At 39.4% G+C, this 20,371-nt stretch overlaps 1 protein-coding gene across 1 annotated transcript; it reads right to left on the reverse strand.

Moving 5' to 3' along the window:
- Positions 1-1,464: 1,464 nt before the first annotated feature.
- LOC149287255 (interleukin-12 subunit beta-like) lies at positions 1,465-11,619 on the reverse strand. The gene is made up of 5 exons (XM_089492991.1): positions 11,556-11,619; positions 7,791-8,042; positions 4,094-4,248; positions 2,703-2,707; positions 1,465-1,585 (listed from the first exon to the last, which is right to left on the reverse strand). The coding sequence occupies exons 1-5, from the start codon at positions 11,617-11,619 to the stop codon at positions 1,465-1,467; spliced, it is 597 nt and encodes a 198-aa protein (XP_089349117.1).
- Positions 11,620-20,371: the final 8,752 nt, after the last annotated feature.

Consider the following 20,371-nt stretch of genomic DNA (forward strand, 5'->3'; position numbering starts at 1 on the left):
AATAATTAAAAATATTGGACCATTTTGGTTTTTTAAAGCAGTTTTTCACCATATTATAATGTTTTCAGGCAGCTGCATATTAGCCATTTGTATGAGTTCTCGCTCTGTTATCTGAGCCCCGATCTACTAAAGACCCAGACTCCTAAAAACAATTCCACATCTTCTCCTTTAATATACTCTATCCTTTGTTCAGGAGCCTGTCTTGAACGCTGGACTGTTCATTTAAAAGCCTGGTGGTAGTGGCAAATCCCCCTTGCGTTAGGTGTTCAGATATAAATGGCCCTGATCTCCCATTTAATATAACAACGTAACATAACATCAGAATTCCAACGATTCCACAATGGCGCTGAGGAACATGGAGGTCAACGCTCTCCTTGTGGGTACAACTGGCTGTAATGTTTCTGTGACAGGATCAGCTCATTGAGGGTGACATATGGGGAGTTAGATGAATGGTAGATCACTGGGGACTCCATATGTCTAAGGGGGGGGTAAAACACGAGACAGCTTACAACTTCTCACCCAATTACCAGTGACCTTCTGCCCAGGGATTTCACAAACACCACAGACCCTAATGGATTTCTAGCAGGTGTAGCTGCAAACCCTGTAAAGATAACTTCGGTGGTAAACAGGGCCGGTCCTACACCAAATGGCACCTCCACTCCAACCTTGGAGCACTTCAATGATAGCTTAGGATTTCAGAAAAGTGACACATTTTCAGTTGACCATTGCTGAATTAGATGGGGTATTCATCATCAGGTGGGGGGTCTCCAAGCTGCTAATGTATATTTTCTATAACCCAAAAAAGAAGATGTAACTGGAGTTAATAAATTAGGTGAGTCTTAGTCCACAAAGTAAATCAAATGAAGAAGGGAAATGAAGCAACACTGTTCTCTTATTAGTGGAAAGTGTGATGAACTTCACACCTCCTCCCAGTGTTTAAAACCAGAGCATTAGCTGATCATCCTCCCAGCAGAAGTGGTAGAAGCTAATACAGCGAGGGTATTTAAACATGCATGGGATGGGCATATGGCTCCTAAATCTAAGATGACACCAAGGACTCTCATTAAAGGACTAGGGCAATAACATTGTCCTAAGCCAGACACTTCCAAGGACACAAGCAGGATGACAAGATACACTTCAATCATGCCTCAATCAAGCCAAGTTATCCTACACAACGCAAACAGTAAGCGTGAAGCGTGACACCTGATGGGATGGTAAGACCTTTATTTTCAAATTCTCGTAAAAAATAAAAACTTTGTAAACCATATTAATATAATGTAACAAACAATATATAAAACATAAAATATGCAATAACTTAATATACATATTAAGAAAAACAATGTTACAAAGTAAGTTTTGTATAAAATGTGGGGTCACAAGAGGTTGTATTATTATGGTTTATAAATATACAGTCAGAATGGACACTTCGAACGGAAAAAAGCAAGACGGCTAACTGTTCACATGTCATGCCCAGCGCAGGATTCCGGCTTCACTTAAGTGAGAGTTGTGTTTCTTCTTTCTGTCATTTGTTCTGTTGCCCTTTTTCTTATCTTTTTTCGTTTTATCCTTCTTGGTTTTACCGTGCCTGCAAATTTAAAGGCAAAATGAGACATTTTGTTTTGAGTTTCATTTTATAGATATGGGGAATGGATGTAAATTCCCCATGTAAGTAATATCTGTCTGGAGGGAGACTCTTTTCACTAAAGGTAAAGTTGACCGGTGAGTTTCCAGGAGGATTGAGTTTCAGCTGCTTCACTTCCCCGTATGTTATGAATTCCCGTCCCGATTTTGCTGGAAGAGCTTGGCTGGCTCTGTATAATTAAGTCAATGACATTTCTTCAAAGTCTCTTTACCCTTTGGATTTTGCATTATGTAGGACCAGCTTAGCCCTCCATGCTGGAGAAACCTGCCGGTGTTGGTCCTTCGTAATAAATAGTGAAGTGAGAGAGTCTAAACCACAACTCTCCTGCAAATGCTCCATCCAATTCTCCCTTTAGTGAAGAAACCCCACAATCTCTCTCTCTCTCTCTTCGGGTGGCATGGCTGATGAAGATGTGGAGATGACATCAAGGACTGATCAAGGTTTGAGTCTTTCCAGAATAAAATGGTCAGATTAAATGGGGCCGAATGGGTCTGATCTGCCATCAACTTCAATGTGTCTAGGAAACTCTCTTCTGCGCCCCCAGTTATCCCTGGTCCAGGGTGATACCTTTTATCGCTTGGCCAACATTGTTGCCTGAAGCTTCCCCTGACCTGGAGTTAAGCTTTGAATGATCAAGGTTTTGATATGGTGGACCCCCTTGTTAAAACTGGTGAAATCGTGACTCTTACCTACATGTAGCATGACCACTCGCTCCACGATGAGTTGTAATACATGTCTCTCGCTTGGACGCAGAAGTGAAACGTGCCCTTGCTGGGCAGTATAAGACTTGTCCCCTCAATATCTCTATGGTGCTGGAAGAAATGGAATGTGGGTGTAATAAGTTGACTACATTTAATGTTTTCATATAAAGCAGGTTTGGGGCGGTGTATATCAACAACAATCTGCTAGCTACTAATATGGCTGATATTTCCTCGGCATATAACGGGACATACATCATATTTGCTAATTGTCTTGGTTGTGTCAGGAGAGTCCAGAGAGCCTTTTCACATAAAGGATTTTATTTAGCTGTACATTATTAGTACTCGGACTGGCCACTCACCCGATCTGCCACAGAAACATAAAAGCATAACATGCAGCCGTTGGCCACACTTACATTACCAGACAGCCGCTGGCCTTAAAGTGCCAGGGACCCCTCATCATAGCCATTGATTCCGTCTTTCAAAAGTTTACCAAATTACTTTCTACCACTGTCTTTATAATACAAAAGCTTGGAGTGCCACCTACTGGCAATTCATTCATTCACTCATTCATTCTCTAAAACATTTCAAAGTTATAAGTATTAATACTATTCAGTAGCTGGTGTACTTCGTTGCCTTACGTCTAATTATTTCCTTGTAGTATAGTTGCCATAAATAAACATTTCATTGTAGGCTGTAATTTGCAAGCATGTGAAGTGGTTCTAACGAGGGATTATCCATTCAGCCGGCCGAGTACATATTTATGTGACATACAGCTTAATTATCATCATTACATTTCAACAGAGTGTTGCAAGTCTGTGCTTTCTATTGTATAAAGAGAGAGTGGCAGCTTCATGCAAAAGAATTCCAAAAGAATGTAGCTGTTACTTGAAGAAGATTATTTTTTAAAGAACCCGTATTAAAGTATTCAAAAAGCACTTTAATATGCTGCATTAAAAAAAGTAGAAAGTAGAAGCTGTAGCTCTGGAGCTGCAGCTACCTATCGGGCCCATGGTCTGATGAGTCTTGACACTCTTTGGCTAATTGAAGCAGCCAATTAGCATCAAGAAAGGCCTCCTAGTGATTTCCCCGCATGTACGCAGTACTTACTGAGCCAGTGCTAGAGCTGATTGGTGGTAATTATATTACATTTTAAGAGATCTGTTCCGTCGAACGCGTCTTCTGCACTGAAAATAGCCGGAGGGTGGGCAAGGAGGAAAAAGCATGGAATTGGGGGAGACCACTGAATTTAAAGGGATCTCTCAGCTATCATGTGCATTAAAGTGTGTATAAAGGCTGCCATGTCCCTTTAAACATAACAGCATTAACACTGTCTTATCCTGTTCACAATTCTATTGAGAACGTTGGGGTGACTTGAAACTATTTGTAAGACATTTGTGCTAAGATGTTATAATTTACCAGCATGTAACTTCTTCAGATTGGCTTCTCATAATGGGGACCAAGATCAAGGGGCCGAGCAAGAAAAAATACAAAAACATCCAGGGTTTAAGAGTTGTCTGTCAACTGAAGTTGATCACAACCTCTCCTGACCCGCTATTTACCCTCCATTCAGTGCCTAGGGGTCCAGTGGCTTAAAGAGCCAGCCAACCTGTTGAAGAAAGGTATGGTGGAAGTTCCCTACTAAACTGCTTTACTGCCAAAGGCGTAACATCCTTCAAAGGATGCCTTGAACAGATGGGGAGACATTTTTGAGTTATTTTTTCCCCCAGAAATGTTAAAGGCATTATATTACCTCAGACATCATGCTGCGTTCGTTGGTTATGTTGACGTTAAATATGAGTGGGAAGAAGGAATGAACATTACACCAAGTCTTGGGATACTTCCACTTAAGAGAAACTTTCCCACTCTTTGTAGACTTATCCAGGTCTTGAGGTGGGTCTGGCCGTGCTGGAAAAATAAAATAATAAAATACGATTGGGATAGTTACGTCTTTATCTCTCATGACAGCATTGCTTGTAGTCGTGCTGTCATGTATACAAGTCCAAATAAAATACATAGGCACGCTCTACATGACTCTAGCACTACAATCACAAGAGGAACCCATATGTGGTCTACACAAATGTAATGGAGGGTCTTCCTTCACTCAACAATAGGCCATAAAAACATTTCTCCGCTAGTACCTGATGTTGAAGAGCCGAGGAATGCAGCCAAGCCAAACTCACTCCAGGTTCGTAACTTCCATGGCCGAAGAGGGGTAGCTGTCCCAGGTGCCATACGGTAAGGCTCAACAATGCCCCTGTACCCATCTTCCACTTCCAGAAGTGGAGCTGACGTTAGATTGGGGTGGGACTTCTGAACCTGGACTTGTTTCCTATTCAGGATAGCCTATGCCTATCTTACTCATGCTTGCCTTGTGTTATTAATTAATCTTTGCCACATCTGCTGGAAGGTTGCACCCCTTAAACATCACCCCGATGAGCAAATACATTCATAACTTGCGTCAGAGTCTCAGCCAACGGATTTAGTCTACGATCATGCATAGGGAGGTCTATGACCTCACAACATTTCTGTTTCTTTGAAACTTATTTTTTTATCACCAATTTAGTGTTTTCCCACTATGCCTAGTGAAACCTCTATCGGACTGTAGTAAATACTCACTGATATCTCTCAGCATGAATATCTTGGTGTGGTTTTCATAAGCCTTCTCCTGGATCGCATGGAGAGTAAATGTGATGTGACTGTTCTCCTCCCCGTGGCTGCAGGTCTCTTGGTCGTAACAGTTTACTACGTAATCTGAATGGTGTCTGAAGGGGCCGTGGCAGGCGATGGGCAAGGAGCTGAAAACAAGACAATAAGATGTCACCTCAAACCACAAGACATCATATTTCTAAAGCACCAGCAGATTCCGGAGCGCAGAGGAAGCCGTCTATTGAGGTCACCTTCTTATCTATCTACCTTTGTGGTTCATGGATAACAGGATAAAACTTACCAGCAAAGGATAAATGATTTTAACCCCTTCACGGCAAAGCCCGTACATGAACGGGCTCACAATGCATTGTTTTAATGGGTTTAAGGACAACTCATTGTCCTTAGGGGGTTAACATATGCAGGTTTGTGTGGGTTTCCGGTGACTAAAGGAAGGTTAACGAGATGGGACACAGTTTCGAGAGTTTACGGAGATCTATCAAATTTTGTTTTGACACAAAATCTTGTTCTTTGAAACATAAAATATATATATATATATATATATATTCCATGTAGATATATATATATTTCTTTTTAAAGAGACTTACCCTCTTTCAGCCTGGAAGAAATACTGATCATGGCTTTTTGATGGCTTCCAGGAGCAGTTAAAATGGCCGCTGTAGTTGCTGGCAGCGCAGTGTATTGGGTGTTTTGAATCTATTAAAAAAACTAAATATTTAGTGGAATGAAATATAAACTACATAAAGTAGAGAGGGACAAGTGACAAATTTCAGAACGCAATCTGAGACGAGATTCTTTCGTTCACATTCCATCTGGATCGATAGAAAAAATCTAACTGGAAGGGACCTATAAGATAGGGCAGGTCTGCACAACTTTAGTCCTCAGGGGCCAAATGGGCCACAAATTTAAATATATTCCAGCTTGAGCGAAATAAAAAAATTCAGGCAAGGATACACAGAAATTCTGGCCTGTCTGTGATGGCGGGCTTTGTCTGATGAAGAGCCAAGGCAGACGATGGTTGGGTAACTAACTAGACTTTACTTTCTAATGTACAGCAGGCCCAGAATGGCCACCTGACACACACCGGGCAAAAGTACGGTGGGCCGTTGCCCAACATTGCTCTATATGCAACTCACCTGCCACTCCAACAGCAGATCATTCCGGAAATGCCTGGACCCACACAATGTGAGCAAAACATTTTTATGTCCTGCCATATCCAGCTTACGTCAGCCTTAAAATGTAACGCCTTCCTCGTTAACGTCATTCTGGCCCTCATAGACACACTTAACCTTTACTTGATTATTTGAGTAGGACCCTTGAAATGTGGAGCCACCAGAACTTCTCTGGCATCCTGAAAGTCCACTTTGAGTGTTTTAGTAATTAACGGTTTGGCTTCAAGGACATAAATGACTCCATAAATAAATGGATTACGTAGAGGGATACACTTCCTGTTCAATTCATCAACATTCTAAGTTAAGGTTTTATCTTTCTCCCGTCATATTCACCCACGTAATACTCTCTGTCTTATTTGCAAAGACAACTCGCGTTACTTAAGAAGCTATGACATAACTCGGTCCATGTCTGGTTTGGCAATTTGGCCGGTGTGCCATAATTATTTAACATTCATGGTACAGCAGACGTCAGATTACAACAGAGTAATGCCTGTTCCGAAATTCAACGAGCCCTGCTAATCACTTCCTCATAAACTCCCTCAGTTTAGTTTATTTGTAAGAAGACATCAAAGAAGCTTCTACATTCCTTGAAAAATTATTAAAAAAAAGCATAATATAACAAAATGATATAATTTTCTCTGGAAGGGTATCCTGTATGATTGTTTTTTTAATGCTACATCTGGTTAAAGCCATGTTAAAATCAGCAGAATATGACATTTAAATGTATCTGTTGCCTTGGTGATAATGTCACTACAACTAGTTCTATTCAAAAGGTATAATAATAAACTATTTTGTACAGTAATATCTATTTTCTCTAAAATAACTTATAGTTTGGAACTTTGTGTTTTAGTTGTTGTGTTCTAAAAATGTATTTTGTAAAAGTTGTTGCTTACATGACCTCACCAGAGAAAGTTTATGGCCATCTAGGGGGAAATATAGCTCTTGCCTGCCCTGGCCACCTCCATCCTCATTGATTATTCTAACGTGGACAGTACCAGTTGGCCGCCAAAGACGATGGATAACTCGATGGGGAGGATAACTGGGTTCTCTAGTAACATACAGGGGAACTTCCCAGGCTAGGCTACTAGGAGGTCTCCCTCTTTTCATGGAGTAGCTTAACGAGGGCAGGGCCCTTTGCTGTGTGATGGTAGTGGTTCTTCATGTGATGGGTAGGGTGGAGAAAGAGGAGAAGGACCCAGAGACCCAGGAAAGCAGCGTTTCACCCATAGACTCTGGGTCAAACCTGAAGTGTTACCAGGTATGCTCGGAATCGTCCCGGGTCTGGCAGCCCAGAGCTCTCCTGCCTCTTATAGGAGGCAGGAAGGGGGTGTGTCTGGGTTAAAGAGGGTGGGGCTAGGATCCGAAACAATTATAAAGGGCTTGGAGGGAGTGGGATCCGGAAGGCCCTGGATAGGAGGCGAGGGGTGGCCAAACACCACTGTGCCACGTGAAGATCAAACATGGTGACCCCAAGGCTTATATTCATAGAAATAGTTCCTATAACCCCTTAAGGACAATGGGCATTCCCTAAACCCACTGAAAACAATGCATTTTGAGCCCGTACATGTACGGGCTTTGTAATTAAGGGGTTAAGCGCTTGTGCATACTTACAGGAAAGTATTTTCTTGTGGGTTAATGTAGATAAATTGTTGATCACAACGGATTTGTAATCTACGTTGTCTCCATCCTCTGTGTGGCAAGTAAAGTTTCCAACATCTACTTTTTCTTTCACGTCAATCTGCAATGTTCTACCGTGTCTCCGTTGTCTCTTCACTTGCCAGTAGACCTGCTCTTCCGCAGATACATTGCATTCCAACGTCACGGTCTCTGTCGGCTTATCTTTGCTGATATCTGCAACAAGGGCTTAGAAAGGGACAAGAAAAGTGAGATTAAAAGATTAAAACGTGACAACAATCCTAAGAGACAAAAAAACCCCAATAAATAGATGTTATTAGCGTGGCTGGTATTTTGGGTGTGGGACCATAGGACTGCATCGAGTTGGACTTCCCCTAAATTACCCCTCTCGCATAAGAATGGAGAGTAGGTACTTTGATCTATGCATTCCAGTATATCATAGTTAATTTGCTTACAGCAGACAAACTGCGTATGTAAAAGGGGAAGAGCTGGTTATATCTCAAAAACAGGCTTCTGACATTCGTCCAGTTCCACTTGGACTTCAGTGCAAGCACAAGCTCACGGCCTCTACATTACCGCTAGTGACAGGGCTAGGTAGGTATGGAACCTTTCGAAAACCCATCTGTATCAGTGGCATGTTAGTTTGTTATGAAGCTATAGATAAATAGAGGATAAGTCAGACTGATAGATAGATAGATAGATAGATAGATAGATAGATAGATAGATAGATAGATAGATAGATAGATAGATTGGTAGATAGCTTGGTAGATAGATAGATAGATAGATAGATAGATAGATAGATAGATAGATAGATAGATAGATAGCTTGGTAGATAAATAGATAGATAGATAGATAGATAGATAGATAGATAGATAGATAGATAGATAGATAAATAGCTTGGTAGATAGATAGATAGATAGATAGATAGATAGATAGATAGATAGATAGATAGATAGATAGATAGATAGCTTGGTAGATAAATAGATAGATAGATAGATAGATAGATAGCTTGGTAGATAAATAGATAGATAGATAGATAGATAGATAGATAGATAGGTGATAGATAGATAGATAGATAGATAGATAGATAGATAGATAGATAGATAGATAGCTTGGTAGATAGATAGATAGATAGATAGATAGATAGATAGATAGATAGATAGATAGATAGACAGATAGATAGAATACAGGTTTTTGATAAACTTACTATTTTGCCTTAAAGGAAACTCCCATATTCCTTCCAGAGGATTAACAAAGAACATCAGAAAAATTAGCTTAAGGAAAGCCATCTGCAAACAAAATAATAGTTAATCAAAAAAGTTCCCACAGTGTTTATTAACAAGAGTTACAGGAATATATGATTTTCCATGACTGCTACTTTTTCATCATGAAATGATTCAATTAGCAATTGATCATCGATGTTCCCTCTAATGGACCAGCATCCATAGTATAAGAGGTAGTGTCACATACAGTAATCTTTCAAGACCTCAGAGGTTTCTTCTATAGATGGAACATGAATGTTGGTCCTCTAAAAGAGATGACTAAGTTCTTAGGATCATATTATGTAGGACCAATATAATAAAATTTTTGCCCCTTTATTGATTCTGTCCTATAAAGACTAGTCTGGGAGCTGCGTCTTGCTAAATTCATGATGTAGTACAATAGAAAGGATGGAATTTAGAATGTGGGTTGGAGCTCACCAATGCTTACCTGCCGTATCATACTACTTACGATGTTACACCATTATATGATACGACGCATCAATCAATAATTACGTTATCACACAGATATTAACATATTACATTAATTTTATCAAACATAGCTTCCAGCTAATGTTTTGTTCTTCTACTTAAATAACAATTTTATTTGTCTATATAAGATCTTTGTATAAAATGAAATTAATAAATAATAAATGGCTGTAGAACGCAACAGGTATAACATAAAAGTACATTTAAAAAAATATGTATACATTGCTATGAAATATTAATATTAACTAACTATATATATATATATATATATATATATATATATATATAATACAACAATATTCCAAAAAAGTTATTACAGTGCACATACTATATACTATATATATACTATATAGTATTCTATGTATACTATAACTATAGCGATGTAATATCTATATTTAATTTGTAAGCTCACAATGGGGGCCACAAAAGCTCACCATTCTTGCCAGGAACAAGGCTAGATGGCAAGCTCCCTGTCTTAAACACCCCATTTAAATAGTACAGCGCTGCGTAATTTGTTGGTGCATAATAAATAAATAGTAATAATAATTATTATGATAATAATAATAATAAATGCAAATTTAAAAAAACAACATATATTATAGTTTAAAAAATAATATATATATATGTATATATCTATATACATACCTTACCTTTGTGTTCTCAGTAATGGAATCTGAAATTCTTCCACTCGGTGTATATTATTTTGTTTTCAGGTGTACCGGCTTTGTACTCAGCCTTATTGTTTGCCTTTTGTAATAATAGTCGACGGTAGTGCTTTACTGCTTATATAGTCAAGACGTGTTTAAATGACATCATAGTAATAATAACAGCGGTAATTTTTTTTCTTTCCTTTTTCTATTGTTCATGTTGTTTCTGTAACCTCATTGGAGTTTTAAAATTAGGAAAAATACAGAGCTCATCGAGCAATGAGGAAGCTCATGGGTTTCAATGTGCTTTATGGTGAATGTCACTGGGAGATTTCCTCTTTCTGTCTGGCTGTACAAACAAGAAGCGAGTGTAGGTACCTAGACCGGCAGAAAATGTCAGCGTTATGGCAACTTTCCAAAGTAGACGGTGATGTCATCACTAACAAAGGGCCCCGAGCCAATGTTTTTTAACATAGTGTGACATTTTACACAACATCAACTAATTGTGTCGATTCGCAACACTCGGGATTCTGTTCTCAAAACCCACGGTGATATCGTCACGAATTATTGTTGGCAGAGAACGGATTTGATGATCTTAATGTCTAAGCCACAAAAGCATCTCCACAAATTATGCAATTCTGGTAATCACTGTATTAAAGATATGACCGGTGTCATGTTCTTCTCCAGTCTTCTGATACTTCTTCTGCGTGATAAATGGGAATTATTGTGGCCTTTTTTTTACCCCCAAAGGCCTTTTTAACAATTCTCCTCGGAAATCATGATCGCCTCCATTCTGCGTGCAGAGTGCTTAAAGGAACCGTCAAACATTTCTTTGGGGGGGGGGGGGTTGTATTAATACCTCCCAACATTTCAAAAAGCCAAAAATGGGCACTTTTGATTCAAGGGATGGGGTATCAAAGCATGGATACAGTTAGGGCATTAACATGACTAGAAGAAGAATAATGTATAGTGACCCAACATCATTTATTAGGAGAATCCCTCAATGCCCAGGCCAGGCCCCTCAAACCAAAATGAAATGCCCAATAATTAACCCGACACCAGGAGTGGGGTTGAAAAGTCCACAGCCGGTTTATTAATTTAACCGAGCCATTGTCACGCAACCTAAACCAAAATAAGTCCGTTAACAGGGCAATGACCACCCGACAGAACACAATTAATAACAAAAATAACATATTTCATTAACATGAATAAATAACAAAACTCCCTTAATCCATTGTAAAGCGCCCAGAATATGATAAAACAACAAATAATAGTAATAATATCTCATTATTGTCACTTTTAGGGATGTAGAACACCGTGAAACACTCATACTTTATAAGACATACCTGTGAGGTATATTATATTTCCGATCTCACTATGCTTACTGAGCTTTATATCATGTTGCTTCATTGTGTTGAAACAATACGTGGACAAAAGACCGTTGGAAATACTATAGGGAAGGACTTTGCAACTAGGGAACACTAATAGGAACACCGATGAGTGGTACCTCCAAGACCCTATGGTGACCTTCTGGATGTAGGAGTGTATTTACCTTTGGGTTTACCCTAGGGCAGCACTTCCAGTCACCCCCCCACCTTCGTTTCGGCATCGCTGGTACAACAAAAGGAGCCAAGAGCCTTTATGAGACAATGCGCTGGGATATGACATCATATCCCAACATCCTGTATCATGAAGGTCCTCATGCGCATTTTAATGAAGTTTATGGAGGCTGTGCTCAGTCGGCATAGTGTCCATAGTGTGAAATCGGATGGTTGGGGTCCCGGTTGGAACCATTGTGCAGCGCCCAAGAAGGCCCCACCTCGCTTTTGTACCAGGTGGTCTGCCGCCCCCTGGACCTGCTGCCCTAAGCCTAGGCCAAGTTAGCCTAGGCCGAGATAAGTCACTGGATGGATGCCCGAAAAATTCACTTTTCATCTCTATATTTATCTAGCTCTTTTAGGCGTCTGAAACAAACTACCCAATCAGTCTATACAAAAAAAAAGCCTACCATAAAAAAACCCCTTTTTTTTCATGACCTCACTTCCTCTTTTTATATCTCAGTTTCAGCACCATAAATTATTGCGTTTGATTCCATTCTTTAAATAATTATTACAGTTGTCTGATTTGACAAGAGAAATTGTCCAAGAATTGCCGGTAGAAATGATTAACTCAAACTCATCATGGAAAGAAATGCCAAAGGAGCCCTTTGGGGGTGGGGAAAAAAATTCCATTGATACAATGTTAGCCAAAGCTATTAATCAAATTGGTAGGAAAAATTATATTTTTTCCCCAAATTCTATGTTTGTGTCTAGATCTATATTTACAAACCAGGGTCCCGGGACATGAAAAGAATATTAAAGAATCCCACACTCTAAACCTTACAATATGGTGGATGGAAGCCTCTTCAAAGGGTTTGGGAAAGAACTTGATTTTTTATGTATTTATATGCTATTTTTTTTAATTAATTTATTACTAAATTATATATTAATAAATTAATAAAAGTATTTATTTTTTTTACTCAAGTTTCGACACGTCAGTATTAAAGTCTCATAAATAAGTATTTCTTTCTAAATCTTTGTTGCTAAGCCACAGACATGAAGACCAACCACTAAAAAATTCTAAGGAACAACCGAAAATTGCTGTCGCTTGTCATATGGTCGAAATACCTGTGGGGGGGGGAGGAAATTGTGAAAGATGAGATGTGGTTAATAACGAGACATACTTCCTCTATGTCTCTTTCCACTAATAATAATAATCATGATAATATTCTTTTAGCTGCATGGGAAAAAAAAACTATTATTAAGGGAATTACCTACCTACGATGTAGCATGCAAACGAGCAAGCAAATCGAATGCCGTGTCTGTGAAATAAGTCTAACTTTTCCATTGTTTCTTGAGCAAAAACTGGGACAAAAGGGGAGCTATAAAGACATAAATTTATATTAAAGCAGATCTATCACTATTTCGAAAATCCTACATTTATCAGATGACTAAATATTAATAAAACAAACAATGTGTTTTATTAGAATTATTAGAATGATATGTGGGACACACTTTAGGTCGTCTCTCCCCTCTTGTTAAGTTCCTGATTGTTGTGGATAAGTTCAGGCAGCCTTTTGCCAGGGTTGGGGGAGAAGAAGGCAGATAATTGCAGGAAATTAATGAGTTAATGCTAGTTTTTCCACAGTTTTCCATTTTCCTTAGATAAACATTTAAACAAAATATCTAAGCAGTGTTGGGGGGGGGGGATACAAAGTGATTATAACTGGGTGATCCAGGGAGGAATCAGATGCCATCTTGGAGTCCAATGGGAAATCCAAAGCCGGACTGGTGGGGCAACCCTGGCAATGTAAAGCCACGGCTGCCTGATGACGTCAGTGCGGTGGACAGCTGAACACGCTCACCCACACGCTATGGTTTTATGTTTTTATGCTCATGCTGAAGCGACAGTAAGAGTGAGTGAGCGTCGGAACCTCTTCATTGAGTTTTGTTTCCTTCTCAATCAACATTGAGTTTGAAATTGATGGTCTTTTTTTGCAAATGTTCAGTAATGATCAGAGCATCGGCAAAGACGTGAGACTTAGCCAATCAACATAGAATTCATCATATAGATGTGGGAGGGGCATTATTTATTTATTTTTTTTAAGTAAATATTTTTTTTTAAATGCAGTGTCTTATGTGGGATTCATTGTCAGATTTTTCCAGTGGCAGGACAAGCAAAAATCAAAAAAGAAACAGAAACATACATACTAAAACCAACAAAAACATACTAAAACCAACCTCCTTACATCTTAAACAAATAAAATAAAATGTAACGAGACACTTTATGAGTAACGTATAGCCAAATGAGTCATATACATGGAAAAAAACAAAACAACGGAGTCCTGAAAGCTGCCCCAGGCAAACTCTCAAAATAGTATCTGTGCAGGTCAAGCATTCAGCTCAGGTAGACAAACAGTGGTCTGTAAGCAATGCCAGGAAGCACTCCCTGCTCACACGCTGGAACAAACCATTTTAAGCAGTGGGGGGGCAGCCCCTAACTGTTTCTGCAGTTTCATGACTTTAATCGCAGCCTCACAGAGGTAATTGCATGACAATCAGGGGGGAAAAGGCACATGTGAACAGGTCAAAGGCTTATATATAACATTGGGAAGTTTTACTTTACTGAGAGGGTGATAGATAACTGAAACAACCCCCCTCCCCCCTATCCGAAGTTGGAGAGGCTAATATGGTGAAAAAATGTAAACATGCGTGGGCATACCTGAGAACTCCGCAAGTTTCGCCTAGAGACTCCGGGTGAAGCGTCGCTTCTCCTGGTCACGGCAGGGGAACTCCGGGTCGCAGAATTGCGGCATGCTCCACATCAGCGGGACCTCTTACCCACATCCAGCAAGGGGGGCCCCGGGGGGCCAGAGCCAGACAGTTCCCAGGTATGGGCAAATGGCTCCTAAATCTTAGATAAGATCAAGGACTGATAAAGACCTAAGTTTTGCATTAGTAAAAAAAACAGGCAGACTAGTCGGGCCAAATGGTTCCTACCTGCCATCAAACTCTATGTTTCTAGGATTGCCCCCTGGGTTAAAAACTGCCTGGAATTTAAAAGAAGTTCCCGCTGCACTATATACCTGCATTCCCCGCTTCCTCTCTCTCTGTATATTCTATTGTTTATCCCTTCTATATAAGCACCGACTTATGCTATAAAATGTTTTATACGGCATAACACGTATTATTGCTTGGTTTTCTTATATGTTCTTGTTCACAGGTGGCTTTTCAGTGTAACACAAAGAACAGAAAGCGACAGGGAAGGATTTAGGGGACGTAGGTAGGGCGACAGAAAGAAGAAATGTACGAAAATAGGAACAAAAAATGTTTTGTTTAGAACAACTTGTTTAACGTGAACTGAATGCTATTTCAACAGAAAGTTGACATTACATTGCTTGAAATTATAGTTATTTTATGGTTGGCTCTACAGTAGTATCAGTGGGCGTTGGTGGACATAATGCCTATATCTATACCTGGGAAGTCTCCGGGTTTCACCTGGATTCTCTGGATGAAGCGCTGGTTCTCCGGGTCTCCGGGTCACTAAAAGGAAAGACCGGGTCGCAGGAGCGGTGTTGCGGCAAACCCCTCCCCCGCGAACTTGTCCCGCGACTCTGACGTCAGCAGAACCGCTGATTTTTATTGCTAGTCCATGCCTGGTGTAATCTTCTAAATTTGGGTCTCGGTCCATTATTCTTGATGATAAAGAAACAGCAACAATTGCTAGCTGCACAGAGGCATTTAAAATGTATCAAAGTCCATGCCACAACAGAAACTCATTATAGTTATTAAAAGGCAATTGCTCCATAGACTTTAATTAGTCAGAGTGTCCAACTGGGTAATTAAGACTACGCCATTCCAGTTTGTTTTCCCACTAGGCAGTATGATAATCAGTCAGGGCTAATATGCAGCTGCCCAAAAATATTATATGATTCAAAAGCTATTAAAACTATTTTAAAACAATAAAATAAAATAATGATAATGTTAATTTGTTGGATAAAGCCGGGACTTTTGGTTGGATATTGAATGTTTAGGAAGTGCAGGCATAGCATGATGATCCTTTTAACGTTACAGTACATGGTTTGGAATTAATAGGGTTAAAATGTCACTGGTATACTGCATTTTTTTGCCAGTCTGCGCATGTGCAGGTATTTTACTTCAGCTTCATGAATCATGTCAGGAAGGTTTACACCAAAATACACAATCGCTGTGGCAGGCTGTGGATTATTTATGCAGTGATGTCATTTTTGCCCCAAGGGAACTCCTGATAATTACTATTAGCCAAGGTTTGATCACATAGAATCTGCTCACTAATATTTAACTAAAGAGATAAAATAATGGCTGGAAAGAGGAAAGGGTTTTTTTTTTTCCATTAAAATTTCCTTCCATTCTAACAGCAGACAAGAACGACAGACAAACACGGAAACCTTTGGTTTCAGAAGAAGTGTCCGCTTCAAGGAAATTGTCTATTTTGATAGAGATAGCCATCAAAGACGTTTAGATGTAAAGATTGTGTTTGCTGCATGCAGGAAACAATGCTATACCAGCATCCCTGAGAGCTCTGTATATGACCCAGGGGCTCTGGGATCAGAGCTGATTACCAGACCTCCGGGTCACGGTGTGTAATCGCATTAGGCCACGTCCACTCCCCACCCAGGTTCCTGACCAGTGTCTGCCCACTCGCCTTTCAAGATAATTTGGGGCTAGCTCTATCACCATGCATTCTAGCCCCTTATCATAGCCATGCTCCCTTCCTGCCTCCTATAAGCAGAAGAAGAAGAAGAAGGAGAGCTCTAGGGATTGCATGGTCTGGGAAGTTTATAGGTGTAAATATTAGGTTTTAAAGAACTTCCCATGGACTGGTGTTTGCACCCGGTCAAGACAGCTAATTTTGTCACTAGATACCTTGATCCATACTGTCAGGAGTCTCTCTTTGGAACACAGGAGCAAGTATGATGTGATATGTGACTCCACTCAGAATATGATATCATGATGACATCACCTCACAATCCGTTCATGTTACTTGGTACAAGCCAGGCCCGGATATATAGTGGTAGGTGTTATGCTGTACAACCGTCAATGTCTGCCTCAATATATAGTGATAGGTGTTATGCTGTACCACCGTAAATTTCTGCCTCAGTATATAGTGATAAGTGTTATGCTGTACCACCGTCAATGTCTGCCTCAGTATATAATGATAACAGTAAGTGTTATGCTGTACCACCTTCAGTGTCTGCGCCGGTATATAACGGTAGAAGCTATGCAGTTTTAAAGTGTGTGTGTGGGGGGGGGGTGCCACATACAGGATCCGCCCCAGGTGCCAAATACTCTAGGTATGCCCCTGGATGGAGGGGGTACATAGTGATAAGGGGGAACATAGTTAGAAGGGGCAGATAAGAAGGGGATGGGGAGAGGGGGTAGTGTGAATGTGTACAAGAATAAATGAATAAATGTGTGGATGAATTGTGTGAATGCGTATGAGAATTAATGAATTCATGTGTGGATAAATTGCTTGAATGATTTGTGAGACTGCATTAATGAATATGTGTTACTGATTTGTGTGAATGAGTGAGTAAGTGTTTGTGTCTATCATGAATGTTTAAGTGATTTGGGGAAATGCAAAGATGGTACATGAAGGGTGGGCTTTAAAAATAAATAAATAAATAAATAAATAAATAAATAAAAATGGGCTGCTCAGTCTTAAATGCCCGGGCCTATTTTTTGTCCCAGTCCGGGCCTGGTACAAGCTATGATGTCACTGAACATCCCACCAACAGAATGTCCTCAGCTGCTCCCTTTCTGCACATGAACAACTGACTGGACAATTCCATTGGTTCCTATGGTGATAAAAAGTGTCTGCATGTAAAATGCAGAGGATAGTGGTTTTTTTCCACCTTTTCTTTTGCATTTTGAAGATTTCCCTTCTGTTTCACAGCATCCGGAATAAAGCCCTTATTCAGGTCTTTGTCCATTATGTTGAAGGCATTTGGTTTCTGCAAAACTAGCTCTTTTTTTTAACCCTTTTTTAATTAAGATATAGTTTTAATGACAATAAAAGGAGATGATTGTAGTAATACTTGAATTTGTGAAGTTGTCTAAACCTTCATAACAATTAGCTTCCTTTTCTTAGGTGCCTTAGGTGGGATATGATGTCATATTACAACTACACACGGAGACAATACCAGGTGACCTGTTCATTAATAGGACTGTGCAAACAGCAGGAGGCCATCCATTCAGACTTGAAGAAATTTTCACTTTATGCAGCTTAAATGGTTCTTTACAGTAAGAGCAGTAAAGATGTGGAATTCACTACCCACATACGCTGTGCTATCAGATTCCAAATATGCCTTTAATTATGGACTGGGGAACTGTTTAGTAAATAATAATATAGGGGTATTACAGATTATAAGGACAGGGTTCGTTATAGCTTGTTGATCCAACAAGGCTATTTTGGAGTCAAGAAGGATTTTTTCCCCTTTTTGAGGAACAATTGGAAATCACTTCAAGGTGGGTTTTTTTTTATTTTGCCTTCTTCTCGATCAACAGCTGGGTTGAACTTGAAGGACCTGTGTCTTATGTCAACCTAAATGAGTATGTTACTAAAGTCTTCTTGAATCTTCTTACCCTACTCTTACAAAAGCACAGAGAGATAGCTTCATAGGTGTATAGATATATATTTGCTGATATGGAGCATATAGGTTTTAGGAAAAAGACAGTTCTGCGTTGACTGCACAAGACTGGTGAATCGGAGTTCTGCTTTCAAAGAGGATCTCCACCCGCCGAGACGTCCATCTCTATGTATTCTGTCTATGTGTTCAGCCAAAGCGTGACATACACTGTTACTTGTACATGCAATGCTTACTTCCCTCTAGACATGAAACTGGCCGACTTCCCTGGGTCATGTAGAAGACAGATACTTTTACTTAGTGATTTCACATCTCAGTGTAAGTGATAGGACATCGTTTTAAGGGAATAGTCCCCAGGCTTCTGTCCCCTGAAATCCTATTAAAGCTTAAGAGTAAAATATAGTTCAAGAACTTTTTCTTTAAATGTCATTAAAAATATATCTATGGTAGTCAGCATTGTTATAATATATGATATAATAATACTTTATTTAATAACACTCACCAGATGGTTTATGTTGTTGAATAACACATTTAAATAACCGTGTCTAAAACTAGAAGGAAGTTTTACCCTTAAGTTGGGTTGTAGATATGTGGAACAACCTCCCAGAGGAAGCAGTAGAAGCTAAAGTTATGTGGGCAGAGTGTGGCACAAGATTGCCAACAGTTGCGTATTCTGGTGTAGGCTGACTATGCCTAGGCCTATGGTGGCTGTATCTATTTTGCCAAAGAAAACAGAAGACAATCGCCTTATTGAGCAATCAGGTTCCCCTTGCGCTCCTCTTACTTAACGGGCTAGTTGGGGAAATCAGAGATCTCCCTTGTAACCTTGTAAGTCAGTACCCGTGCCGTGCATACTTAAAAATATAATGTCATATGACAAAATATGATGTCATAGATATGAGGTCAGATGTAAGTGCTGGGGGGCAAATGGAAGAGGGCTATTATTAAGACGCTGTCCATCAAAGTTCTTCCCTGACATAGAAGCTGCAGCCCTGCCGCCCTCCTCCTCTGCTACCACTGCCAGTATGAATTAATCATAGTTTGATGTAAAGACTCTTTGTGGATTTTTTTTTACAAGCATAAATATATATTTTTTATTACAATTGGTTTCTATATGATGTTTCATGTACAAAGTATCAAAACAAGGAAGAACATGTAACAAGGTTTACTGTGTGGTCTATGTTGCAAAACTTTCTAAATTAGCTGACCCTGAGACTCTTGAAATATTAACCCTTTAATAGACTATCATGAAGATTCTAATATCGGTCCTCATGGAACCCTTGACTTGTCTTTATTTAAAGATATAATTATTTCACCTGTATTCAAGCAGGGATGTCAACCATAAAATAATGGTATATATATATAATTATATATATATATATATATATATATATATATATATTGATACAGAAGCAAATTTACTGAACTTCTTCATCACTGTGTATTGCTATAAAAAATAAAACCACTAGGGGGCGACATGAGATAACTTTAAGAGAAGTCCCACTTTGGTCATATTGGTAGAAGCTAGAAGGACTTCTACTCTTAGATGGGAAGTTCTTGGCTGATGGAAACCAGACAGGTCCAAAGCCAACATTCTAAGCTGTGCCATTTACTTTCCCATGGGTTATAACACTCACAGCCTCATAAATAATCAAAAGCCTCTGCTCTTTTAGTGGTCAGGGTTTTGAAAATAGCTCAGACTTTATTCCTAGGTTGATTCTTGGAGAAATATCAGGAAAGGCTTTTTTTTTTTAAGTGAAAATCCAAAGCAGAAAAAGTAAATATGTCATTTTGCGAAGAACAGATTTCTACAGCTGGAGGAGGAATTTGTGACTTTTTTTTAGCTAAAGCTGTTCATAAATAATACTGTTTTATAAACATCCAGAAGATGTTCTCCTTCACGGTCGACTGTAAATCTCAAAGAAATATAATGAACAAGAAAAAGACCTAATTGATACTTTTTTTTAATATTGTTTATATTTTCTAGGTGTGTTTAAT

The sequence above is a fragment of the Sceloporus occidentalis genome, unplaced genomic scaffold (genome assembly GCF_023333645.1).
Source record: "Sceloporus occidentalis isolate IW3139 unplaced genomic scaffold, rSceOcc1.0.p SCAF_62, whole genome shotgun sequence".
In the NCBI taxonomy this organism is placed as follows: Eukaryota; Metazoa; Chordata; class Lepidosauria; order Squamata; family Phrynosomatidae; genus Sceloporus; species Sceloporus occidentalis.